At 43.1% G+C, this 20,070-nt stretch overlaps 1 protein-coding gene across 1 annotated transcript; it reads right to left on the bottom strand.

Annotated features, from left to right (window-relative positions):
- On the bottom strand, positions 1–17,236 carry LOC141019867 (myosin-16-like). Its single transcript, XM_073494890.1, has 43 exons — positions 17,027–17,236; positions 16,778–16,921; positions 16,204–16,360; positions 15,769–15,796; positions 15,589–15,685; positions 15,349–15,441; positions 15,176–15,239; positions 14,901–14,999; positions 13,702–13,809; positions 13,364–13,498; positions 13,059–13,160; positions 12,755–12,921; positions 12,504–12,674; positions 12,224–12,400; positions 11,737–11,922; positions 10,782–10,869; positions 10,567–10,684; positions 10,238–10,358; positions 9,733–9,869; positions 9,530–9,611; positions 9,264–9,437; positions 8,512–8,592; positions 7,957–8,103; positions 7,717–7,821; positions 7,539–7,625; positions 7,298–7,443; positions 6,949–7,039; positions 5,986–6,042; positions 5,411–5,497; positions 5,067–5,312; positions 4,862–4,979; positions 4,629–4,756; positions 4,290–4,486; positions 4,025–4,157; positions 3,705–3,921; positions 3,475–3,611; positions 3,220–3,323; positions 2,284–2,476; positions 1,989–2,192; positions 1,737–1,862; positions 1,416–1,586; positions 1,116–1,316; positions 1–217 (listed from the first exon to the last, which is right to left on the bottom strand). Exons 1-43 carry the CDS (start codon positions 17,234–17,236, stop codon positions 20–22), a joined length of 5,832 nt encoding a protein of 1,943 aa, XP_073350991.1. The 3' UTR covers positions 1–19.
- Between the last annotated feature and the right edge of the window lie 2,834 nt (positions 17,237–20,070).

Raw genomic sequence — 20,070 nt, 5'->3', positions numbered from 1 at the left:
TGTGTGTCTCTTTCCCCCTCTACTCGTCCTGTCCTCCACCAGTAGGCTTGTTGACCTGGACGATCTCCACCGAGGTGAAGCCCTTTGTGGCGGAGGCTCTGTTCCTCATCCTCATTTTATTTAAGGTCATTTCCGCCACCTCTGCACGCTCCTCAGCATCGTCCAGTTCATGGACAGTCTTCCTGTATTTAGACAGGCTGGTGTTGGCTTGCTCCTCCTACAGAGAAACAAGTGGTTCATTTTAATACGAAAGAAACACGTCGCTCTTTAATTTGTCTGCTTTTGAGGAATTAAAGGAAAGTGTCCTATATATTTTTTTTTTGATTGACACATTTTTGAATTTTCTAGGCTCTAAAGGGATCCGAGATGCATAATTAGAAGTGGCACATGTTAAAGGCACTGTTCGACATTTTGGGAAATATTCTGATGGACTTTCTGCTGGACAGTTAGATGAGAAGATTTATACCACCTTCGTATTTGTCTGTAAAATGTAAGGCTACCCGCAGCAGCCGATTACTTAAGCATCTGTTAGCAGTTAGCTAGTTTTGCTGTTTTTACTCGCTGTTTTTTGTACAGATTAAACAAACAGATACAAACTGTTGATTAGTGAGCTTTAGTTAAATTTGTACAGAGCCAGGCTAGCAGTCTGTGTAAAGTTAAGCTAACTGGCTAGAGTGCTTTCAAGCTTATCTGCCAAAAAGCCAAAAAGTGAATCTTCATCTTTTTTACTGTTTTCAACTAAAATTCTTACATGTAGCCCCTTTAATAAGAAAGAGATTCTTAAAAAAATAAAAAATTGTAAAGTGCAGTATGTAATTTCTGCTGCTAGGGGTCTCTCAATCAAATTTAAAGACGGACACCACCATTGCTGATGAAAATCTATTTACATTATTCAGGCAAAGTCTTATTCGCTGACTTCCTTCCTTGCTGTCCGACTCTCCCAGAAGTTATAGCGACAGGTGAACCAAAGGAAACACAGGGTTTCTCTGGGTTTGATCATTGTTGGAATCATTTGGAACTGGGTTAACTCAACAAGATATATCACGAAGGCCTTGTCGTAGTCTCAGAAATGTTGATATTATATCTTTAAATCCAGCGTCACCACTCCTACTCACAGCGTCCTCTATCTGCCGTTTGTAGGATTTGAGCTTGTTCTGGAGTTTCTCCACCAGCTCCTGCATGCGCTGATTGGTCTTGTGGTCCTCCTCCGTCTGGAAGATCAGCTCCTTGAGTCGTCGCTCTCCCTTACGGAGGTTTTTCACCGTCTCCATGTGGCGCTTCTGCTCCTGGTCCAGCTCATTCTCCACCTCCCTGATCTAGAAGCAATAAAAGTAAAGAATCAACACAATATGGTGTGGTTCTGTGGAACTACTATTCACCCCATCAACCACCCATCAACCAGCCCAACTCCTCACCCTGGTCTCCAGTTTCTGGATGGTCCGTTTCCCGGCCTTCAGAGCGTGCTGTTCGGCCTCCTCCAGCTTCAGTGTGAGGTCTCTGAGGTTCTGCTCCTGGTTCTTCTTGATCTTTTCCAGGTGGGAGCTCCTGTCCTGCTCCTGCCGAAGCTCCTCACATAGTCGCGTCGCCTGGAGGAAGACACATTTGTCCATTCATTGACAAAATGGCCATGAACTGACTATTTAAATCTTCAGTGTCGTGCATTTTATTCCCTGTACACTGCCATTTTGATGTATACCTAATTCTGACACTTGTGTGTGTGTAGTCATGCAGCTTACATCAGTCATAGCCTTTTTGGCTCTCTCATCAGCAGAGCGGAACTCTGAGATCAGCTCTTCATTCTCACTGGACAGTCGGGCGAGGTCGGCCTCCAGTTTTCTCTTCAGGATGGTCAGACTTTGGTTCTAGATTAAGAGAAATTGATTAAATACAAGAAAAGAGAGCAGCAAGAAGCAACACTTAATTAAGAATCAAGACAAATGGGATTGTAAAACAAAACAATGTAATTCATGGTTGTCTCTGCCACCTACCTGCATGTTGATCTCACTGAACCTCTCTGTGGTGTCGACCAGTTCCTGCTCAATCTGTTTTCGGGCCCTCTCGGACGCCTCCAGGCCTCCTCTCAGCTCCTCCATCTCTCCCTGCATGAGACACAGACGTCTCTCCTGGAGGCTGTACTTCTCCCTCAGCTCATCGTGCTGACGGGCGTCCTCGTCCATCTGCACCTGCAGATCCTGGATGAGAGACGGGGAGGCAGAGGATTATTGCTGTGGCGTTCACAAACTACAAGGATTTTTTAAGCACTTCCTCAAACCAAGTTCCTACTTTGATCTGCTGCTGCAGCTTCTTCAGGGTTTTGACCAGCTCAGCGTTGTTCCTGTTGGCGTGCTCCAGCTGAATCTCCATCTCGTTCAGGTCCCCCTCCATCTTCTTCTTCATCCTCACGGCCTCGGCACGACCTTTGGCCTCTGCCTCCAGGCTGGCCTGCAGCGACTCCACTGCACGCGTGTGGTTCTTCCTGGAGGAATGACACAGGTGAAGGACGAGTTAATAATGAAACAAAGCTCGAGCTGCATGGTGGCACAGGTACAACTTGTACACTTGTGAATCTGTAGTTAATCAGTGAAATAATGGTTTACTTAAGGGGCGGTATGAAAGTTATCGTTGGGATTGACAGTTTATCAGCCACTCCTCCCCCATCACTTGTTTCTAGACTCACTAGAGGGTAGGGTCACAGCGTTACATACATGTTTACTTCAACATACAAGTTTTTAACACATAACATTATTATGATGTAATAAGTTTTGTTTGTAGCTGGCACCTACATTACATCTGATAAATTGTTACAGTCCAGGGATTTGTATTTACGACAGTCATTCATCATTCTTGATCATTTACCCCTCAATTTTTCAATTTACATGCATTTCCATCACCCCTCTTTTTATCAATGTATTTTTGCTCATTGCACCCTTATACAGCACAACTTGTGCAGTTCTGTTTCAGTTCCATTTACATATTAAGCTTGAAATCAGGTTTGAGTTGAGACATTTAATGTTAATGTCTCACTTATTAATAACCGTGGAGACTGTTTTACGAAATCAAACATAAGGCTCCCATCCCCACTCCAGTAATTTGTACACAGTCACTAAGTTCATGATAAAATCTTTACTTTCTTATAAGGTTTAACTGTTTTCTGTGTTTTTGATGGCCGTTGTAATCTTCATCTTTTGTCTATTCACGTGTGTACGCTCGTTTTCTAACCTTGTGACCTCAAACTCTTCCTCCTTCTCGTGGATTCTGCGGTCGATGTCGGCCTTGACCTGAGCGAGCTCCAGCTGCACACGTACCAGTCTACCTTCCTCCACCTAGACACACACACACACACACACACCATACACATATTTTGACAACTGGAATATAGACAACAGTACTGTGGGCAGAAGCAAATGTCCCTTGTTTCTCATATTGTCATACAGTCAGATTTCACACATGCCTAGGGCTTTTTTCTCATTGTACCTCCAGTGAAGCTTCGGTCTCCTCCAGAGCCAGCTGCAGCTCCTCCTTCTCCACCTCCAGTTTCTTCCTTGCCTTCTGCAGCTCGTGGACGCTGCGGCCTCCTTCCCCAAGCTGGTCCACCAACTCCTTGATCTCCTCTGTGGGGAGAGAGGGCTCAGTATTATCATCCATCTTTTTAGGATATCATCCCTCCTTCACACAGCACGTTACACGCAGCAGTTAGAGGCTACCTGAGAGGGTTTTGTTCTCCTTGCGGACGGTCTCTATGTGATCCTGGCTCTCCTCGTAGGCTGTCTTCAGCTTGTAGAGCTCCGTCATGTAGGAGCGGCTCTCCTTCTGGCTGTTGTCCAGTTCCAGTTGCAGCTCCTCGTTCTTCTGGCTCCATTCGGCCGCCAGCTTGTCGAAAACTCGTTGCTTCTTATCCAGAGCTGCTGCAGCGGCGTTGGACTGGACAAACAAATGCAGACCGTAAGCGAATTAATGTCCCTTTTGTGATCTTAGAATCACTGTTGCATTCATTTATCTGTCTGCGTGTGTGTTTGTGTGTTACCCTCTCCAGGTCTATGGTGAGGTCCTCCACCTCTCCCTGCAGCCTCTGCTTGACCTTCTCCAAGCTGGCAGTTCTGGCCTGAGCAGCCTCTGCTGCCTCCTCAGCCTCCTGGAGACGCACTGCAAGTTTGCGCCTGGAGAGGAGTGGGTGGACGGAGAGAGAGATGGAAAAAAGTATTATGACAACCTCCATGTTTCATTCATGCACAAGACAGATGTATAAAACTTTTGGCTCTGCTGTATTTGTCTCGCTTTATTCCACCTACTTGGTCTCCTCCAGCTCCTCAGTGCGGTGGATGGCGTCCGTCTCGTACTTGCTTCTCCAGGAGGTGACGTCAGCGTTGAGCTTGGACACAAGGCGCTGCAGCTCCCCGCGGCCTTCTGATTCCTCCTCCAGCTGCTCTTTGAGCAGGGAGAGGTCATGACGGGCATTGGCCAGAGACACCACTGCTGTGTTACGACCCTGCAGAGGAGTGGGAGAATCATTTTATGTGCAAGTTTTAAGGCAGCAAAAAGACAACTTCAGAGATGAAATAGTCAGCTAAAGATCAGAAAAAGACTTGAAACAGAAATCTCTGTGTATGTGTGTGTGGGGTAACATGTACCTTGTTCTCCTCCTCCACCTGCCGCTTGAGCTCATCGATCTGCAAGGTGAGGGAGGCCTTCAGCCTGGTCGCCTGGGTCAGCTTACTCTGCACGTCCACCAGCTCCCTGCTCATGTCATTGTTCTCCGCTACACACACACACACACACACACACACACAAAAGGAACAAACTGTTAAAAAAAAAAAACGCTCAAAGAAACAGTGTTTGTGGACGTCTATGTGTGTGTCCTCACCAGTCAGGTGGATTTTAGCGGTGCTGAGCTCCGTCTGAGTGCGTTCCATCTCCGCCAGGCGAGCGTTGGCCTCCGCCAGGTTGTCCTCCAGCTTATGGGCGTGGGCCTCAGAGTTCATCTACATGCAAAAGCAGGAGTTCGTATCAGTCATGAGTCACGTCTGATGTGTTTTCTTAGAGTTGATCACTCAAGATTTAGTCTGCACCTTTGCTTTCTGTATGGTCTCCATGGTGACATTGAGATCTTCGATCTCCGCCTTCATGCTCTGCTTGTCTTTCTCCAGTTTCACTTTCAGCCTGGTCAGGTTCTCCAGCTGCTCCCCCAGCTCTGCCATCGCATCTGAGTGCTTCTTCCTCAGCCCCGCCGCAGTGGCCTCTGATTGGAGCGCTGACTCCTCCAGCTCCCGCCTCAGCTTCAGCAGGTCCGTCTCCCGCTTCCTGTTCTGCTCAATCTAAACCGGTCAGCCACAGACAAAGTTGTAGTTTAAAGTTGTCTGACCAAAACAAAAATGGTCAAAGTTGAGGTTGATCGACTGTCAGTCACACCTACCTGGGTGACAGTGGCTCCTCCTGCCTCTTCCAGTCTATCACTGAGGTCCTCAAGATCTCGGGATAGCTCTGCCCTCTGCTTCTCCACCTTTCAGAGAGCAGACAGACAACAAACTCTAATCTCTAACTGCAATGAGTCATATACCACCTGTCTGCCTATTTATACTTGTCAATAGAGATTAGTCGATTAAAGAATAATCACCAACTCTTTTGTTAATTGATTAAGGATTTCAGTCATTTTTAAAGCAAAATGTCAAACATTTGCTTGTTCCAGCTTGTTAAATATAAGGATTTGCTGCTTTTCTTTGTCCTTTTATGATACAAGATGAAGCGTCTTTAGCTTTTGGACTGTTGGTTGGACAAAAAAAGCGATTTGAAGGGTCACTTGTGGTGAGCATTTTTCAAAATCTTTTGACATTTTACAGACTAAACTAAACGAATCAAACTAAAATAATTAGCAGTTTATTCGATAATGAATTGGTTGCACTGTGCAACATATGATTACATAATTGTAGTGCAGCAGGTTTGGACTACAGTAGCCTGTTTAAACGAGGTCATTACAGACTGGAGCTGTACCTTGGCTCTCATGGCTCGTTCAGATTCCAGCTCCTCCTCCAGCTCCTCAATGCGGCCCTGAGAGGAACGACACAAACAAAAATAAACTCACATCTTTAAAACCAGACATTTATTATTCTCATTGACTTCTTCCACTCCTCATTTTCACTCGAATGCCAAACCTTAAATTCACACCGCTCTGTCTGCTTTTCCCCACAGTCATCTGTTATCTCACATTTACATCCCATCATCCTTTTCTTTTCATTCTACTAACCTTACGCAACATTCATCACCTGACATTTAACGCTGCTCAAAAAATGCCAGGCTCATTGCACTGAATTCACCAATATCAGGAGCCCAACACATCAAATGTCAAAATTAACACTTATATAATGAAGACAACTACAGAAATAGCGTCCACTGTTTGTTCATAGCTCCAAAATAAAAATGGTTTTGTAACTGAGAATCGTAATGAGAATCATACCACAACAGTCTGGACCACTAGATGCACAGCTAACTGACCTAACTAGCTAACACCAGCTACGGTTAGCAGTAGTTAGCGGTTACTTTGGTGATATGCTGCCCCTATATTTTGAGTATGAATTTGACAAGTGGGTGATTCTTACATATTGAACCTTTAAGCAGGTATGTTTAGTGTGTTAGCATGCTGATTTACTAATTAGCACTAAATGTCATTAGTTCAACAAACAAAAGTGTACAAATGTATATTTGACTTGATAGTGTTGCTATAAGCAAAGTCATGGGGATCATGGAAGTCGCTAGCATTCATCCTCTGGGGATCATGAATGTCCGTACAAAATTTAAAATCCACCAAACAGTTGTTGAGATATTTCAGTCTGGACTACAGTGGCTGCAGGCGTGGCTAAAATAACTACACGTCTCCTATAGCTTAAATATGCAAGAACAATATCTACAAATACCACAGAAGAAGACACACAATCGGCGTAGCGTAGTCCTTTGTACCTGGTGCTCTTTGAGCTTGCGGCTGAGCATGGAGCTGAGAGCCTGTTCGTCCTCCAGCTTCGAGTTCATGTTGTTGATCTCAAAGTCTCTCCTGGATGAACACACACACACACACACACACACAGCAGCATACAGCAGAAGGGGATCATTATGTACAAAAGAGTGAGGAACGCACACAGTTGTATTGCTACTGTACTGTATTAGTTTGTTTTGTATGTTATGAGAAGTCAAGAAACTTTCGAAACTTTATTGAACTTGTCAGCTTCAGTCAGAACCGTGTGTGTGTGTGTGTGTGTGTGTGTGTGTGTGTGTGTGTGTGTGTGTGTGTGTGTGTGTGTTTGTCTCTCACTTCTTGATGACTTCCTCCAGGTCAAGCTTAGCGTTCTCCATCTCGTTCAGGTTCTCTATGGTCATCTTCAGGTCTCCCTCTGCCTTCCTTCTTGCTTTCTCCACCTCCGCCCTGATCTTCTTCTCCTGCTCCCAGCTGTCCTCCAGCTACAAACACACCCACACACACAAACATATAGTACATTCAGCCGTTGGCCTGATAATCAGAAATCATAAGGTCAAGCAGGTCTTTCTATTTGTACCTCATTCACTTGGTTGTTGAGCTTGCTGTTGGTCTTAGTCAGATGGTTAACTTTATCTTCCTCTGTTTGCAGATCCTCCAGAGTTTTCTGATTAAAATATAAAATTACATTATTTATGTTTTACACATGTTGTCATGTGTGCATGTCCACCTACGCACATGTGTGCCTATTTGTCTACCTGTTGCAGTTCCTCCAGAGCTCTCTTTTCCTTCTGCAGTTTGCCGATTTGGTCATCTCTATGACTCAGGTCGCCTGTCAGAGTTCGTACCTTGTAGTCCAGGCCCTAAACACACCATTAAACAGAACTCAGTGGTAAAATCTTAAAGCTAATGTCCTGTTTTTCTGTCCATCAAACCACACAAAATTGAACAAAATAAACAATATCTCCACTCCTCATCCTCCTCCTCCTCCTCTCTACCTGTTTCTCCTTCTCAGTCTTGGCCAGTGTGGACTCCAGAGACTCCAGGTCTCTCTTCAGCTCAGTCAGTTCCCCCTCCAGCTGCCTCCTCTGGCCGTGGAGGGAGGCTGTGTTGCCTTCTTCTTCCTCCAGGCGCTCACGTAGATCCTAAATTCAGTTATTTTAGACACAGGACAGTTTTTCCAGCTGTTTCTAGGACATCTAACCCTCTTAAAGGACTTATTATCAAATTTCACAAATATCACAGATTCTTAACAAGATCATCTGGTATTGTTCATGCTTCCAGCATTATGCATGTAATATTGTCAGCCATCACTTATAATATTAGACCGTTATTGTTCTGGATTGTCTGCAACGCTACTTGTTAATACTGCAGAAATCACGGCTGCTGCCGCATTAGGAGGAATCCTATTGTTAAATATTAAATATTATACTATAGGAAATTATATGTATATATATATATATATATATATATATATATATATATATATATATATATATATATATATATATATATATATATATATATATGGTTTATCTGTAACCATCTATTACCTGCAATGACTCCTCCAGCTGGACCTTTTGGTGCATCAGCTGGGTGGCGCGCTCCTCAGCATCACTCAGTGTGTCTTGCTCCTGTGGAAAGACAAGCAGATAAAGTGTGTATATGTGTGTGTTGACTATACTGGTGTAATGATAGAGGAAAGATATATCAACAGCTCTGGCCTCAGAATATTTATATATTTATGTGCCATGCGTCAACCCAAATAACACCAAAATGTAAGTTTTTGCATTTTAAGGAAAAGTTTTAAAAACCCCAAAAGTATTTCATTACATTTCTTTGCCACAGTCTGTGCCTCTCTTGTATTAAAATTACATTCAAGGCGCAGCGCTACGCATCATTCTACACATCTAAACGTATACAGCAGAATAAAGCAGCACTCCTGACGAATCCCGAGCTCCATCAGAGCTTTCCGAAAAATATTTATTTCAGAAGGAAGGAGAGTTAAGTAAATAGCTTCAGAGCAGCAGTATGTGTTTCAAGACCTTATGGGCTTTTCAAAGATCATATTTATTTTCCGGAATAACTGATCTAAGCACCGTGACTGGACTGGAATGTAACGTTACTAGGAGACACAAACTAGGGCCAGAGATTTCTATCTTCCTTTATACCAAACAATATCAAATGAACAAGAAAAACAGAGGATTTAAACTCTCTCTTTCTTGAATGCTTGCAAAACTATAATGTAACATTCATTCACACAGGCGTCAGTTGAGTAAACTGTGTGCAGATGACATAAACTTACTGCAGCCAATGCCAGGGTGAGGTCTTTCTTCTCCTGTGAAAGAGTGGCCATCTTCCCCTCCAGATCTTTGATTTTACCCTCCAGTTCTTTGACCTTCTCCACAGCCTCCCTCAGCTCCTCTTCCTTCTCCTTGAAGATCTCCTCCTGACGGGCGACCATCAGCAGGGGCTTCACCTGCAGGAGCCGAGGCAGGAAATATGAAGATGGTGGTGATAGAGATGGTGATAATTTTTCATTTGACGTGAGATTAAAAGTCAGCATTTTACCTTATTGTAGAGTTTCCACCACCCCCAGTAGCGGAGCTGAAGGAATTTCCTCACGTTGCGTTGGATGGCCATCAGTGCAATTCTGCATCACACACACATAAACACAGACACATTATTATTGCTTACAAGCATGCATTGAATACAACATCTCTGTGACCCAGCTGTCATAACGGAAAACACATTCTGTGTACACACACACTGACCGTCTGTCCACCATCTTCTTAAACTCGATCCTCATCAGAGTTCCTCTGAGTTGAGCCTGCAGCATGGTGATGATCTTCGCCAGCCGCTCATCACGCATGTCCTCCAGCTTCGCCAGGATGCCTGCACGGAAAAACACCTGGAGAGGAAAACACAAAGATAATTTTGTGCACAGCTGAGTTTGTTACATATAAGCTACATGTAGGGATGTAATATATTAGCATACTGTTTGCAGTGTAGTGTCCAATATGTAGTGTAAGTACATTTGCCATTTTTCAACTAAAATACCAATTATTGACACTTTAAATGTCTTATAAACATAATCACACATGTTTTCACATATTTATTATTCAAGTAAATGTAGGAAATATACGTGATATGAGAAGATGTTGGCATATACTGACAGTTATATGTGGGGTCTTTACACATACAGTATCTTATTTAATTCGTTCAGTAAGAGATATTATTTAATTACTGTGTTTTAGGCCGATTATAACAGCGGTGTACCTTGGTGTGGCCGATGCGGTACTCCATATTATCCAGGCCAACTGAACTCAGGAGCAACTCAGAGGCCTTCTTGTTGTCTACGAATCCCTTAGGGATGACGTTGGGGTTGAGGATGTAGTACCTACGAAACATCAGGAGGAGGAAGAGAATGAGAAGAGATGATGGAATGATGAAAATTAGGGCAGATAAAGATGAGATAAGAGGAAGGGGGATGAAACACAGGAGTTATGAGGGGAGAAGAGGAAACAATGATGAGGAGAAGGACCATCATGATCATGGTAATGTTAATGCTGATAAATAACATAAAGATGAACAAGATGAAAGATTACCTTTGTTTGAATTCTGGGTACTGTAATCTGTTGGGGAATCCTTTCCTGCAGATACGGATCCCCTCCAGCACGCCGTTACATGCTAACTGGTGTAGGATCAGATGGTTATCTGTCACACCTTCATGACATGACAGAGAGAAAAATGTGATCATCAGCATCACACAGTTCCAAAATCTTTCTGAAGTGTATGCATGGAAGTGGCTTCACCCACTGACCTGACTTCTTGAACTCGTTGGGCACGATGCAGCGGACAAAGTGAGGAGCAGTGCTTCGCAGGGTGCTCATCAGCTTATTCAGTTGTTCCTGTTGTGCATACGTAATATAATTATTTATACCTGAGATTATGAACATATTGTGAGTATTGAAATTTTCCTAAATGAAGGTATTTTGTATGTCTTTGTACTTTTATCTTCTTACTTACTTTCTTACTTAATAATATTTACATACACAATATTCTGTATACATGTATGTATATTATCCCTACAATTTGATTCACTGGGGTCTCCAACCTGCAAGTTGCTCTTTAAACTTTATGATGAGGTATGGCTGATAGATTACTTAGAATTAGATATGAAGATCAATACCAGTCTCACGTCTGTCTGCTAAACATAAGGCTACAGGTAGTATCTGATTAGTTTATCTTAGCATAAAGACCGGGTCAGTCCAAAGGTTAACAAGGCTGCCTACCAGCACTTCTAAAGCTCATGAATTATATTACGTTTGTTTAATCCGAACAAACATTAAAGTGTAATACCAACATTTTATGAGGGGTTTAGCAAGAGAATAGCTGTTTCCCTGTTTCCAGCTTTTATCTTAAGCTAAGCTAAGCTAACTGGCTGCTGACTGTAGCTCCATATCTAACTCTATCTCTCAGCATGAAACTGCATAATATAACAGTGAACATTATTTAGAAATATTTCACACTGCTCCTTTAGATATTGTTATTATTATTATTTGATAATATAATAACATATGATATTATATTAAATATACATTATTTAGGTGTGCTGTTACAGTTCTCAGGAATCAGCCACTCAATAGTTTTCGGTATTCTGACTACCTTCAGCTTCCGTCAGATTAGAGCACTGTACAGTTCAGGCATGAAGTTGTGTATGTTCGCCTGCATCCACACAATGTGTGTAAGCATCCCTGTGTGTCTGCGTGACGTACTCTGTAGAAGTTGGAGACGGTTTGAAAGGAAGACCCTTTCTTCTGTTTCTTGGTTCCTGCGGCGGCCTCCTCCTCTTTGAAGAGCAGAGCCAGCAGAGGCAGGGAGGACTTCTGGAAAAGTCCCACCACCGTCTCATTCAGGGGGTCTTTGTTCTTCTCCAGCCAGCCAGCAATGTTGTAGCCCACCTGTGAGAGGCACAAGCAGCTTAACTGCACCCATGTACACACCTTACTTTACATTCAGAGATATGAAGTACTTTGTTGACAGAGGTAAAGAATATTTTACACATAATTGCAGATGATGTGAAGAAGCAAAGGTGCTATTTTTTTCAGCTAAAACACAAACAAGGTCTTGTAATTAAGTTAAGCCAATACACACAAACCTATGTTTGTATTTATATGTTTAATTGTGCTTTATATTTCCATCTCTATCTGAGTATTTGTATATTTTCCAGCCACTAACACTGTCATGTCAAATGATACTCACAGTGCCGGCATAGTGCCCAAGTTCAAAGTGGGCCTCGGGTCCTTTCTTCCCCCCTTTCGGCTTGAGGAAGTTGGCAGACTTGCCCAGGTGGTTGTCATACAGAGCTGCCTTGAAGGTCGCGTCTGTCGCCTTTGGAAACACACACTGCTCCTCCAGGATGGAGAAAATGCCCATAGGCTACAGAGGAGACAGAGATAAGGAGGTAGAGATACAAAAATTCAATGTGAGTGTTTGTGGACTTTATGCCTACTGACTGCGTGTGTCCGTGTGTGTGTGTCACCCTCTCCAGCAGGTCGATGCAGGCCTGCAGGTCCAGGCCGAAGTCGATGAAGACCCAGTCGATACCCTCCTTCTTGTACTCTTCCTGCTCCAGCACAAACATATGGTGGTTGAAGAACTGCTGCAGCTTCTCATTAGTGAAGTTGATGCACAGCTGCTCAAAGCTGTTGAGCTGGAGAGGAAAGGCGGAGTTGGATCACAACACGATGAGATAACATGATCACCTAATGAATCTAGTCATCATCGTCTCACCTCAAAGATCTCAAACCCAGCGATGTCCAGCACTCCTATGAAGTACTGCCGCTGCATTTTGGTGTCCAAGGTCCGATTGATGCGGGTCACCATCCACTTGAACATGCGGTCGTAGATTGCCTTTGCCAGAGCACCAATGGAGTACACACACTGGTCCTGGTTCTGACCTGACAATTCAAATTTAAACATTTTAATGGTGGACGAGTGCATCATCTAACCTGGTGGAACAGTCTTTGTTTACAAGAACAGTAATTGATAGGATAATTCATTATTTAAGTGATCTGAATAATGTCTTTTTTAATACCTTTGGTCACAAACTCGTTGCCAACCTTGACCCTGGGCCGTGTTATGCCCTTCTGCAGCTCCCCAGAGTTGATGGCCATGAGGTGGGCGACTTTGTCAGCCACTTTAAGAAGGGAAGGAGAGAAGGAACAAGGAATGAATTAATTGTTTATAACAATGTCGTGTAGCACATGCTGGAAAGTGAGTCCTAGCACGACAGCATGAATAAGATGGAAATTGATGAAAGGAAAAAAAAACAACAATAGAGTTTGAAATATATGAGCTGTGACACCAGAATAAGAGAGAGAGAGAGGTGGACTTTGGTACCCTCAGTGGTATCCACATCAGCCTGTTCCTCTCTGGGTTTCTGTTTGAACTTCATGTTGCCAAAGTGCATTATGCCTCCAGTCAGCTTGTACACGCTCATCTTCTCCTCAGGGGTGAAGCCCAGGACATCAAAGGCTTCCTGTGGATACATAGCATAGACAGAGACAGATAGAGAGGACAGAGACGAGAGTAGCAGCGCTGCACAAAGAGAAGCAACAGCACCATCAACTGGCCGATGCATTTATAGACTTTTTTCTTTGGATATGCAAAGGAGTGATTCTGTCTTTATTGCTGATTTAAAATTAAAGCAAAGCATTAATAAGAGAGAAAGACTGAACTGACATCAGTGAGCATCAGCTCTTCCCCGTCGTCCATGTTGTCCACCACAGTGACTCCCTGACACACCCACACATACTGTTTGGGGTCTGGGCTCAGCAGCAGAGCCTCTGAAAGACATAGTCACACACATAATTAAAAAACAATGATTAATTGTTACTTTGAAGAAAACCCCACTGTTAAATACTGGATATTATTAATTATTACCAACAAAGGGATTTTTTTTTTTACCTGTCCTTAACTGTGTGTCCACTACTTTTAGCTTTTTCCCCATTTATCTACTAGTTTTAGCAAACTACTTAAACTATAATCCACTGCTTCAGGCTTTTTCATCAGTTTACACTAGTTTTATCTAGCTACTTCAGCTTTAATCCACTACTTTTAGCTTTTTGACCATTTATCCACCAGTTTTAGCAAGCTACTTCAACTATAATCCACTACTTCAGGCTTTTTCATCATTTTTATACTAGTTTTATCTAGCTACTTCGGCCATACCCACTAGTTTTAGCTAGCTCCTTCAGCTTTAATCCACTACTTTGAGCTAACTAGGGTTAACATTGTTATGTTAGCTGTGTTTAGGTCTAGGCTACTTTTAGCTAATTTATTTCATCCATTTATCCACCACAGCAAACTATTTCAACTCTTTATCCATAACTTTTAGCTAACTAGTTAGTTCAGCTGTTGAAATGTGCTTTATTTCAACTATTAATCCACTGTTAGCAAACTGTTTAAACATCTCTGCTCATTTGCTAACTAACTACTTAGGCTAGGCTATTTGTTGTGTTAAGGTGTAACAACTGACATAAAATGTGTTTGTTTTTTTAGTTTCTATTTCTTCAAATTAGCTGAAACTCAACAATCTTTCCACATACCTCCTGGCAACTGCAGAAGTAGGCTTCACCCTGGGCCACGAGCACCGCTGGCTAGACTGCTGTATGCTATTGATTCCAGGTTTAATATTTAAGAATGAACTTCAGGCAACACAGTCTTCTCAAAACGGTATGTGACCAGACTCTTAACAATACTACCCTTCTCAACATCAATTGACATCTATGGAAACATGTGTGTCATCTTAATCTGTAAAACAATTCACTGCTGGAGACAGTAAGGTGTCTCCAGCAGTGATAAGGATCTGTAGTTTTTGCTGATGTTCACTATATGTCCATAGTAACTGATGTCATTGCAGCAACATCCGTCTCACCCATGAGCTCTGGCTTCCTCCCAGACAGGAGTTGGTAGAAGATATGGTATCCTCTCTCAGCAGCCTGCTGGGAAATCACTCTGGATTTCTCTAGAAGATCTGATGCACACACAAACACACACACACACACACACACACACACACACCGCAAGACAAACAGGTTTAAAGGATGCTAATTGAAGTCGACAATAATACGACAATATTCTATTTGATGAAACATAGTATGTAAAAAGCAGGAACTGGTATTTTGAATTTGTACTAAGTAATGCACTCACAGCTCTCAATGTCAGCACCAGCCAGCTTAGCTGTCGGCCCAAAGTGGATGCGGATGAACTTTCCCTAAAATGACACATAGCCTCCATATTATTCTCACAAATGTGTTTATTTCATTTTTATTTCATGATGTAAAAAAAAAATGGATGAAATATTTTTGCATATGTGTCCCTACAAAGCGCGAGGAGTTGTTGTTCCTGATAGTCTTGGCGTTGCCAAATGCCTCCAGCACCGGGTTAGCCTGAATGATCTGGTCCTCCAGGGAGCCCTGAGAGAAGAGAAGAGAAGAGAAGAGAAGAGAAGAGAAGAGAAGAGAAGAGAAGAGAAGAGAAGAGAAGAGAAGTGTATATGATTTTCTTCGACAAGAAAAGCAACTTATAAAATCATGTCCATACGTACACAAACACACACTTGCCTTGGAGTCTGAGGTTTTGCTCCCAGTGGCTCCAACATTGGCAAAGTACTGGATGACTTTTTTAGTGTTTTCAGTCTTGCCTGCACCAGATTCTCCACTGAAGGAGAGACAACAATACGGGATTAATAATAGTGAGACTTGCAGGATACACTGAATACATGTGTGAAAACATGTCCTTACGTGATCAGCATGGACTGGTTCTCATGCTCTGCGATGATGGCACATAAAGAGGGCAGGAGAGAAACAGGGAGAGTGTGTGAGAGACAAGAATAATTACTGCTGATTTTCCCTCTGAGCAGATCAGAGGGCTGCTGATGTTCTCTGTCAGCAGTACTAACAACACAGACAGCTGTCAGCTCTCCCCTGATGCCATATAATGGCTTCAAATATTTTTCTACTCCCTGAACAAATCATCACACGCCACACTGATTACATACTTCCAGCAACTGCCCCACTCCCATTTTCCACATAATGACTTTCAAACAACTCTCAAGGGGGGTCATCCCAAATCACCGCATACCACATGCATGCTTACCTCTCCTCATTGCCAACTCTACCTCCCTCCCCTCACCGAACAGTGACCTATGTCTGATAAAAATGTTTTCCTCTCCTCACCCATCAGCATGTCGTGGTAGGCGTTGTCAGAGATGGAGAAGAGGTGAGGAGGAACTTCGTTGCGTTTCTTCCCCTTGTATACCTGAGCCACCTTGGCTCCATAGATGGGCAGCCATTTGTACGGGTTGATGGTCACGCAGAAGAGGCCTGAGTAGGTCTGGAAGTGGAAGGGAACATACAGGGAGGTTTAAAGGATGCATCAGGATGCAGCAGAGGCCAAGATATTCTGACTTTTAGTCCTTAGTGTTGGATCCTACATTTCCCATAATGCCAATAGCATATTTATATTTATATTTTTATATTTGGTAAACCCCTTTGTATTTCAAACTTCAAACCCCCATTTTGTAACTCTGGCTTCTCTTACAATATTCATAGTCTCCAAAGCCAACCCCAGATAACCCCAATGACATCATTATGACATCATCAGGGTTATTTTCTCAGGCTTGGCAAATCTTCTCAAGAGCTACAGAAGATGTTATACAACTGTTTTAACAGCTGTCCTTGAGGTGTACAAGGTTTTGAGTAGGTTTTTGCGGAGCTGCGAGGTCTTCACTGTTGATTAACTCAGGCTTACATAGATCCTCATGCTGACGTAGCGGCTACGCAGGTTTTCCAAGACGCTGGCCTCGTTGAGGAAAGTGAGGTTGGCCATGTCGCTGGACTGGAAGAACTTCGGAGGGTTCATCTGCTGAACGTCATCTATCTTCATGGCCACAGTCTGATCAAAAAGTGGGATAATCACTCATAATCAGTTCATCAACATGAATTTGACTTTGTAACCATGAGAGTATGCAAAAACAATTAGCTTCAGTGTGACTCTTACAGTATTCTTGGTGGTCTTGATGGTGACTTTGTCCCCATCTTCAGACTGAATCTCCCCAGCAACAAAAGCCTCCTTCTCATCTTTGATCCAGCAGGAGCGCTTGATGTCGTATGGTTTATTCATAGCATCCAGGCGCTCCTTCTCTGAGGGAACCAGGAACGGCATGGGGTCCACATCATCCCCGCACTCCCCTTTATACGCACCCGGCATGGCTGCTGCTGCTGCTGCCACCAACAAATACCAACCAACTGACCAGCTCACTCACCTACTGGCTGCTGCAAAGAGAGGCTGAGCAATGGAGAGACAGCAGAAATTTAGAGGAAAGACATGGCCGTTAGTTAATAAGATCCAGTATTTGACTCAAATACTCACCAATGCAGTAGGCTGGAGGTACGCTCAGGAGGAATACGGGTGTGTGAGATGAGGCCATGTCGTTTTATATCAAACCGTCTCCTCCCTGATATGGTCACAACTCTAAAATCAGCCATCACCCCAAGGTCTCATCCCTCTGATCTGCCTGGCAGCACGGGATCTGGGAATTCTTCAATCTTCCGCCGTCCATTTAGGGTTTCTGTGGAAAAAGGCCATCACTCAGGCTGAAACCATCTCCTCACCCCATCACTCGAAAATAGATAGATATTCCTCATCCCTCCGGCCTTCCACACCTCGATTTCCATCCCTATTGTCTGTATATGACAGGGCGTGCAAGTCACATCTTGAAAAAGTAGATACATAGACAGATTGCTGAGGCTTGAGTTTGGTTTCAGGCCACAAAGGAAGGAGTTTGGCTCAAGTAACAGACATGATGAGAGGAAAAAAACCCTGTTTCACTGCTTTTAGCATCACTGTCTTATCATGTTATCCAGAGTGTAGCCTCAGTCTCGCTTCCTCATGACTGAAGCAGCTGTTGCTCCTGTTTCCCAAAGGGAGCTCCAATAGATACAGACTGACGTTAATCACACTCTCAGGAGAGTTTGTGGTTCGACTCCATCTAAAAATCTAAAAGCCCTCCAAAGAAATATTGTTGTAGTCTGAGATAAATTCTGACATTCATCTTTTTGAATATTCTGGTATTTCACCAATTCTCAGGAGCACAGATGTTCGAACTCTCTCACTGTTTCTCTTCTTATGGCCTCATGTAATTTCCCCCTCTCCCATTTTTATGTCTACTTTGTCTATCAAAACCATTTTTGCGAGAACAAACCCACATTTGGCCACCCAGTGGGATTTCCCAACTGTTCTGTGCAATGAATGACTTCATCTTCATTAAGCGTGTGTGTGTGTGTGTGTCCCCAGAGGTGTAACTAAGTTTGTCTCTATGATCGGTATGATATAAGTAGTTGCGAACACACTTGGTTTGTCTCAGGGGTCTCAACGGCACTTTGAATAACACACACACTCTGTATAGACACACATGCGCACACACGCATGTGCACAAACACACACATAATCACATAATCATACTAACAGCTGTACATGACCGTTTTGGAGGGATCAACTAATTTGTGTGTGTGTGTGCGTGTCTGTCTGGCGCGTCTACTACAGCCATCTGTGAGGTGTTGACATGTACATGATACATACATGATACACGATACACAAACACAAGTGCTAGTTAGACAGATGTTGCGGTCGGGGATAAAAAGTGGGAAGAAGAGACTGAGAGGAGGGACAGGCTGAGGGCAAAAACACCAATGAGGACCTCTAAATCATTACTTCCACCTGTTCCTCTCGCAATTGTGAGCATATCTGTGTGAGAAGGACAAAAAAATAGATATAAAGGTCACAACTGTATGTGTGTTAGTGTGTGTGTGCTTGTGAGAAAAAGTGTGCGTGCGTGAGTGTGGCTTCTGGAAGTGTGTAGTATCCGGCGAGCCATTTCACTGCTTATGTGGATTTACTGTGTCCTGTAAACAGGCTGGTGAGAGGGTCCATTGTTCCACCAGCTAATACTGGAGCCGAACTGCTAACCCCGGTGCTGCTAAAGAGCCAAATCCCCTCAGCCATTATCCCTGCCCACCCAGCTCCTTCAACGGAGCGTGCCAGCGTTTTAGACCACTGTATGCTATACTTAACATTCCTGATGAACATTTTTTTAAGCATGTCATATCATTTTAGATAAAGTAATGCATCTACTTGAACTTGATCTGGTGTCATTTCTGTGTTCTCTGTCTCACCTTCATCATCACTATAATTAAAGGAGCATTATGTGAGAATTGGCCACCTGTTGATTTTGTACTCCAACCAAATAGGGGGCAGCATATCATCAGAGTAACCGCTAACTGCTGCTAACTGTAGCTGCTGCTAGCTTGTTAGCTCAGTTGGCAGCTAGTGTTCGAGCGAGGAGCACTGGGGGCATGTTGGTGTTGTTTACATCGCTTGTACATCAACATAACATAACATAACATAACATAAAAAAATGTTATTTCATCATGTTGATAATCTTAAGATATTTCTGATTTTTTTTATTTTTTTGAAAATTAAAATATCCTACATATTGCACCTTTAAACTATGGATTTTGTTGGTAGTCTCCCATCTTGTTGCATTCAAATGCTTGTTGAGGCTGAGGGACGGCCTGTCACTATTCAGGTGAACAGATCATCTATATTCTTACCTTGAAATTAAGTTTTCAGCCACGCTACAGACAAGACTAACATCTACTTGATGGATTGCCATGAAATTTGGTAGAGAGACATAGTCATGGTGCTCAGAGGATGAACCCTAATGACTTTTGTGATCGCCTGACTTTTCCAATACAGACAACCATTTAACACCAGAGACCACTAAAATGTCACTGTCCCTTTCACAAAGTCCATGAGGTCATTGTGTTGCTCTGATCCTGATCAAAAACCTGTGGGAAGAAACTTGCATCAGTTTAGCTCATTGCCATTTGTAAACTGATTCTGAAGTCTGTATGTTGGAGGTTTTCATAGACACCTGAATACATTAAGAGAAGCGCTCTCAAATGAATAATCTTTGCCAAGGCTACACTACTGTACTCGCTGTTTCACTTTTGACCCTGATGATGCCAAACAAAGCATCAACA

Source organism: Pagrus major, chromosome 23 (assembly GCF_040436345.1).
Source record: "Pagrus major chromosome 23, Pma_NU_1.0".
Lineage (NCBI taxonomy): Eukaryota > Metazoa > Chordata > Actinopteri > Spariformes > Sparidae > Pagrus > Pagrus major.
The sequence above is the reverse complement of the archived record's forward strand: the minus strand, read 5'-3'. Positions and strand labels throughout refer to the sequence as shown.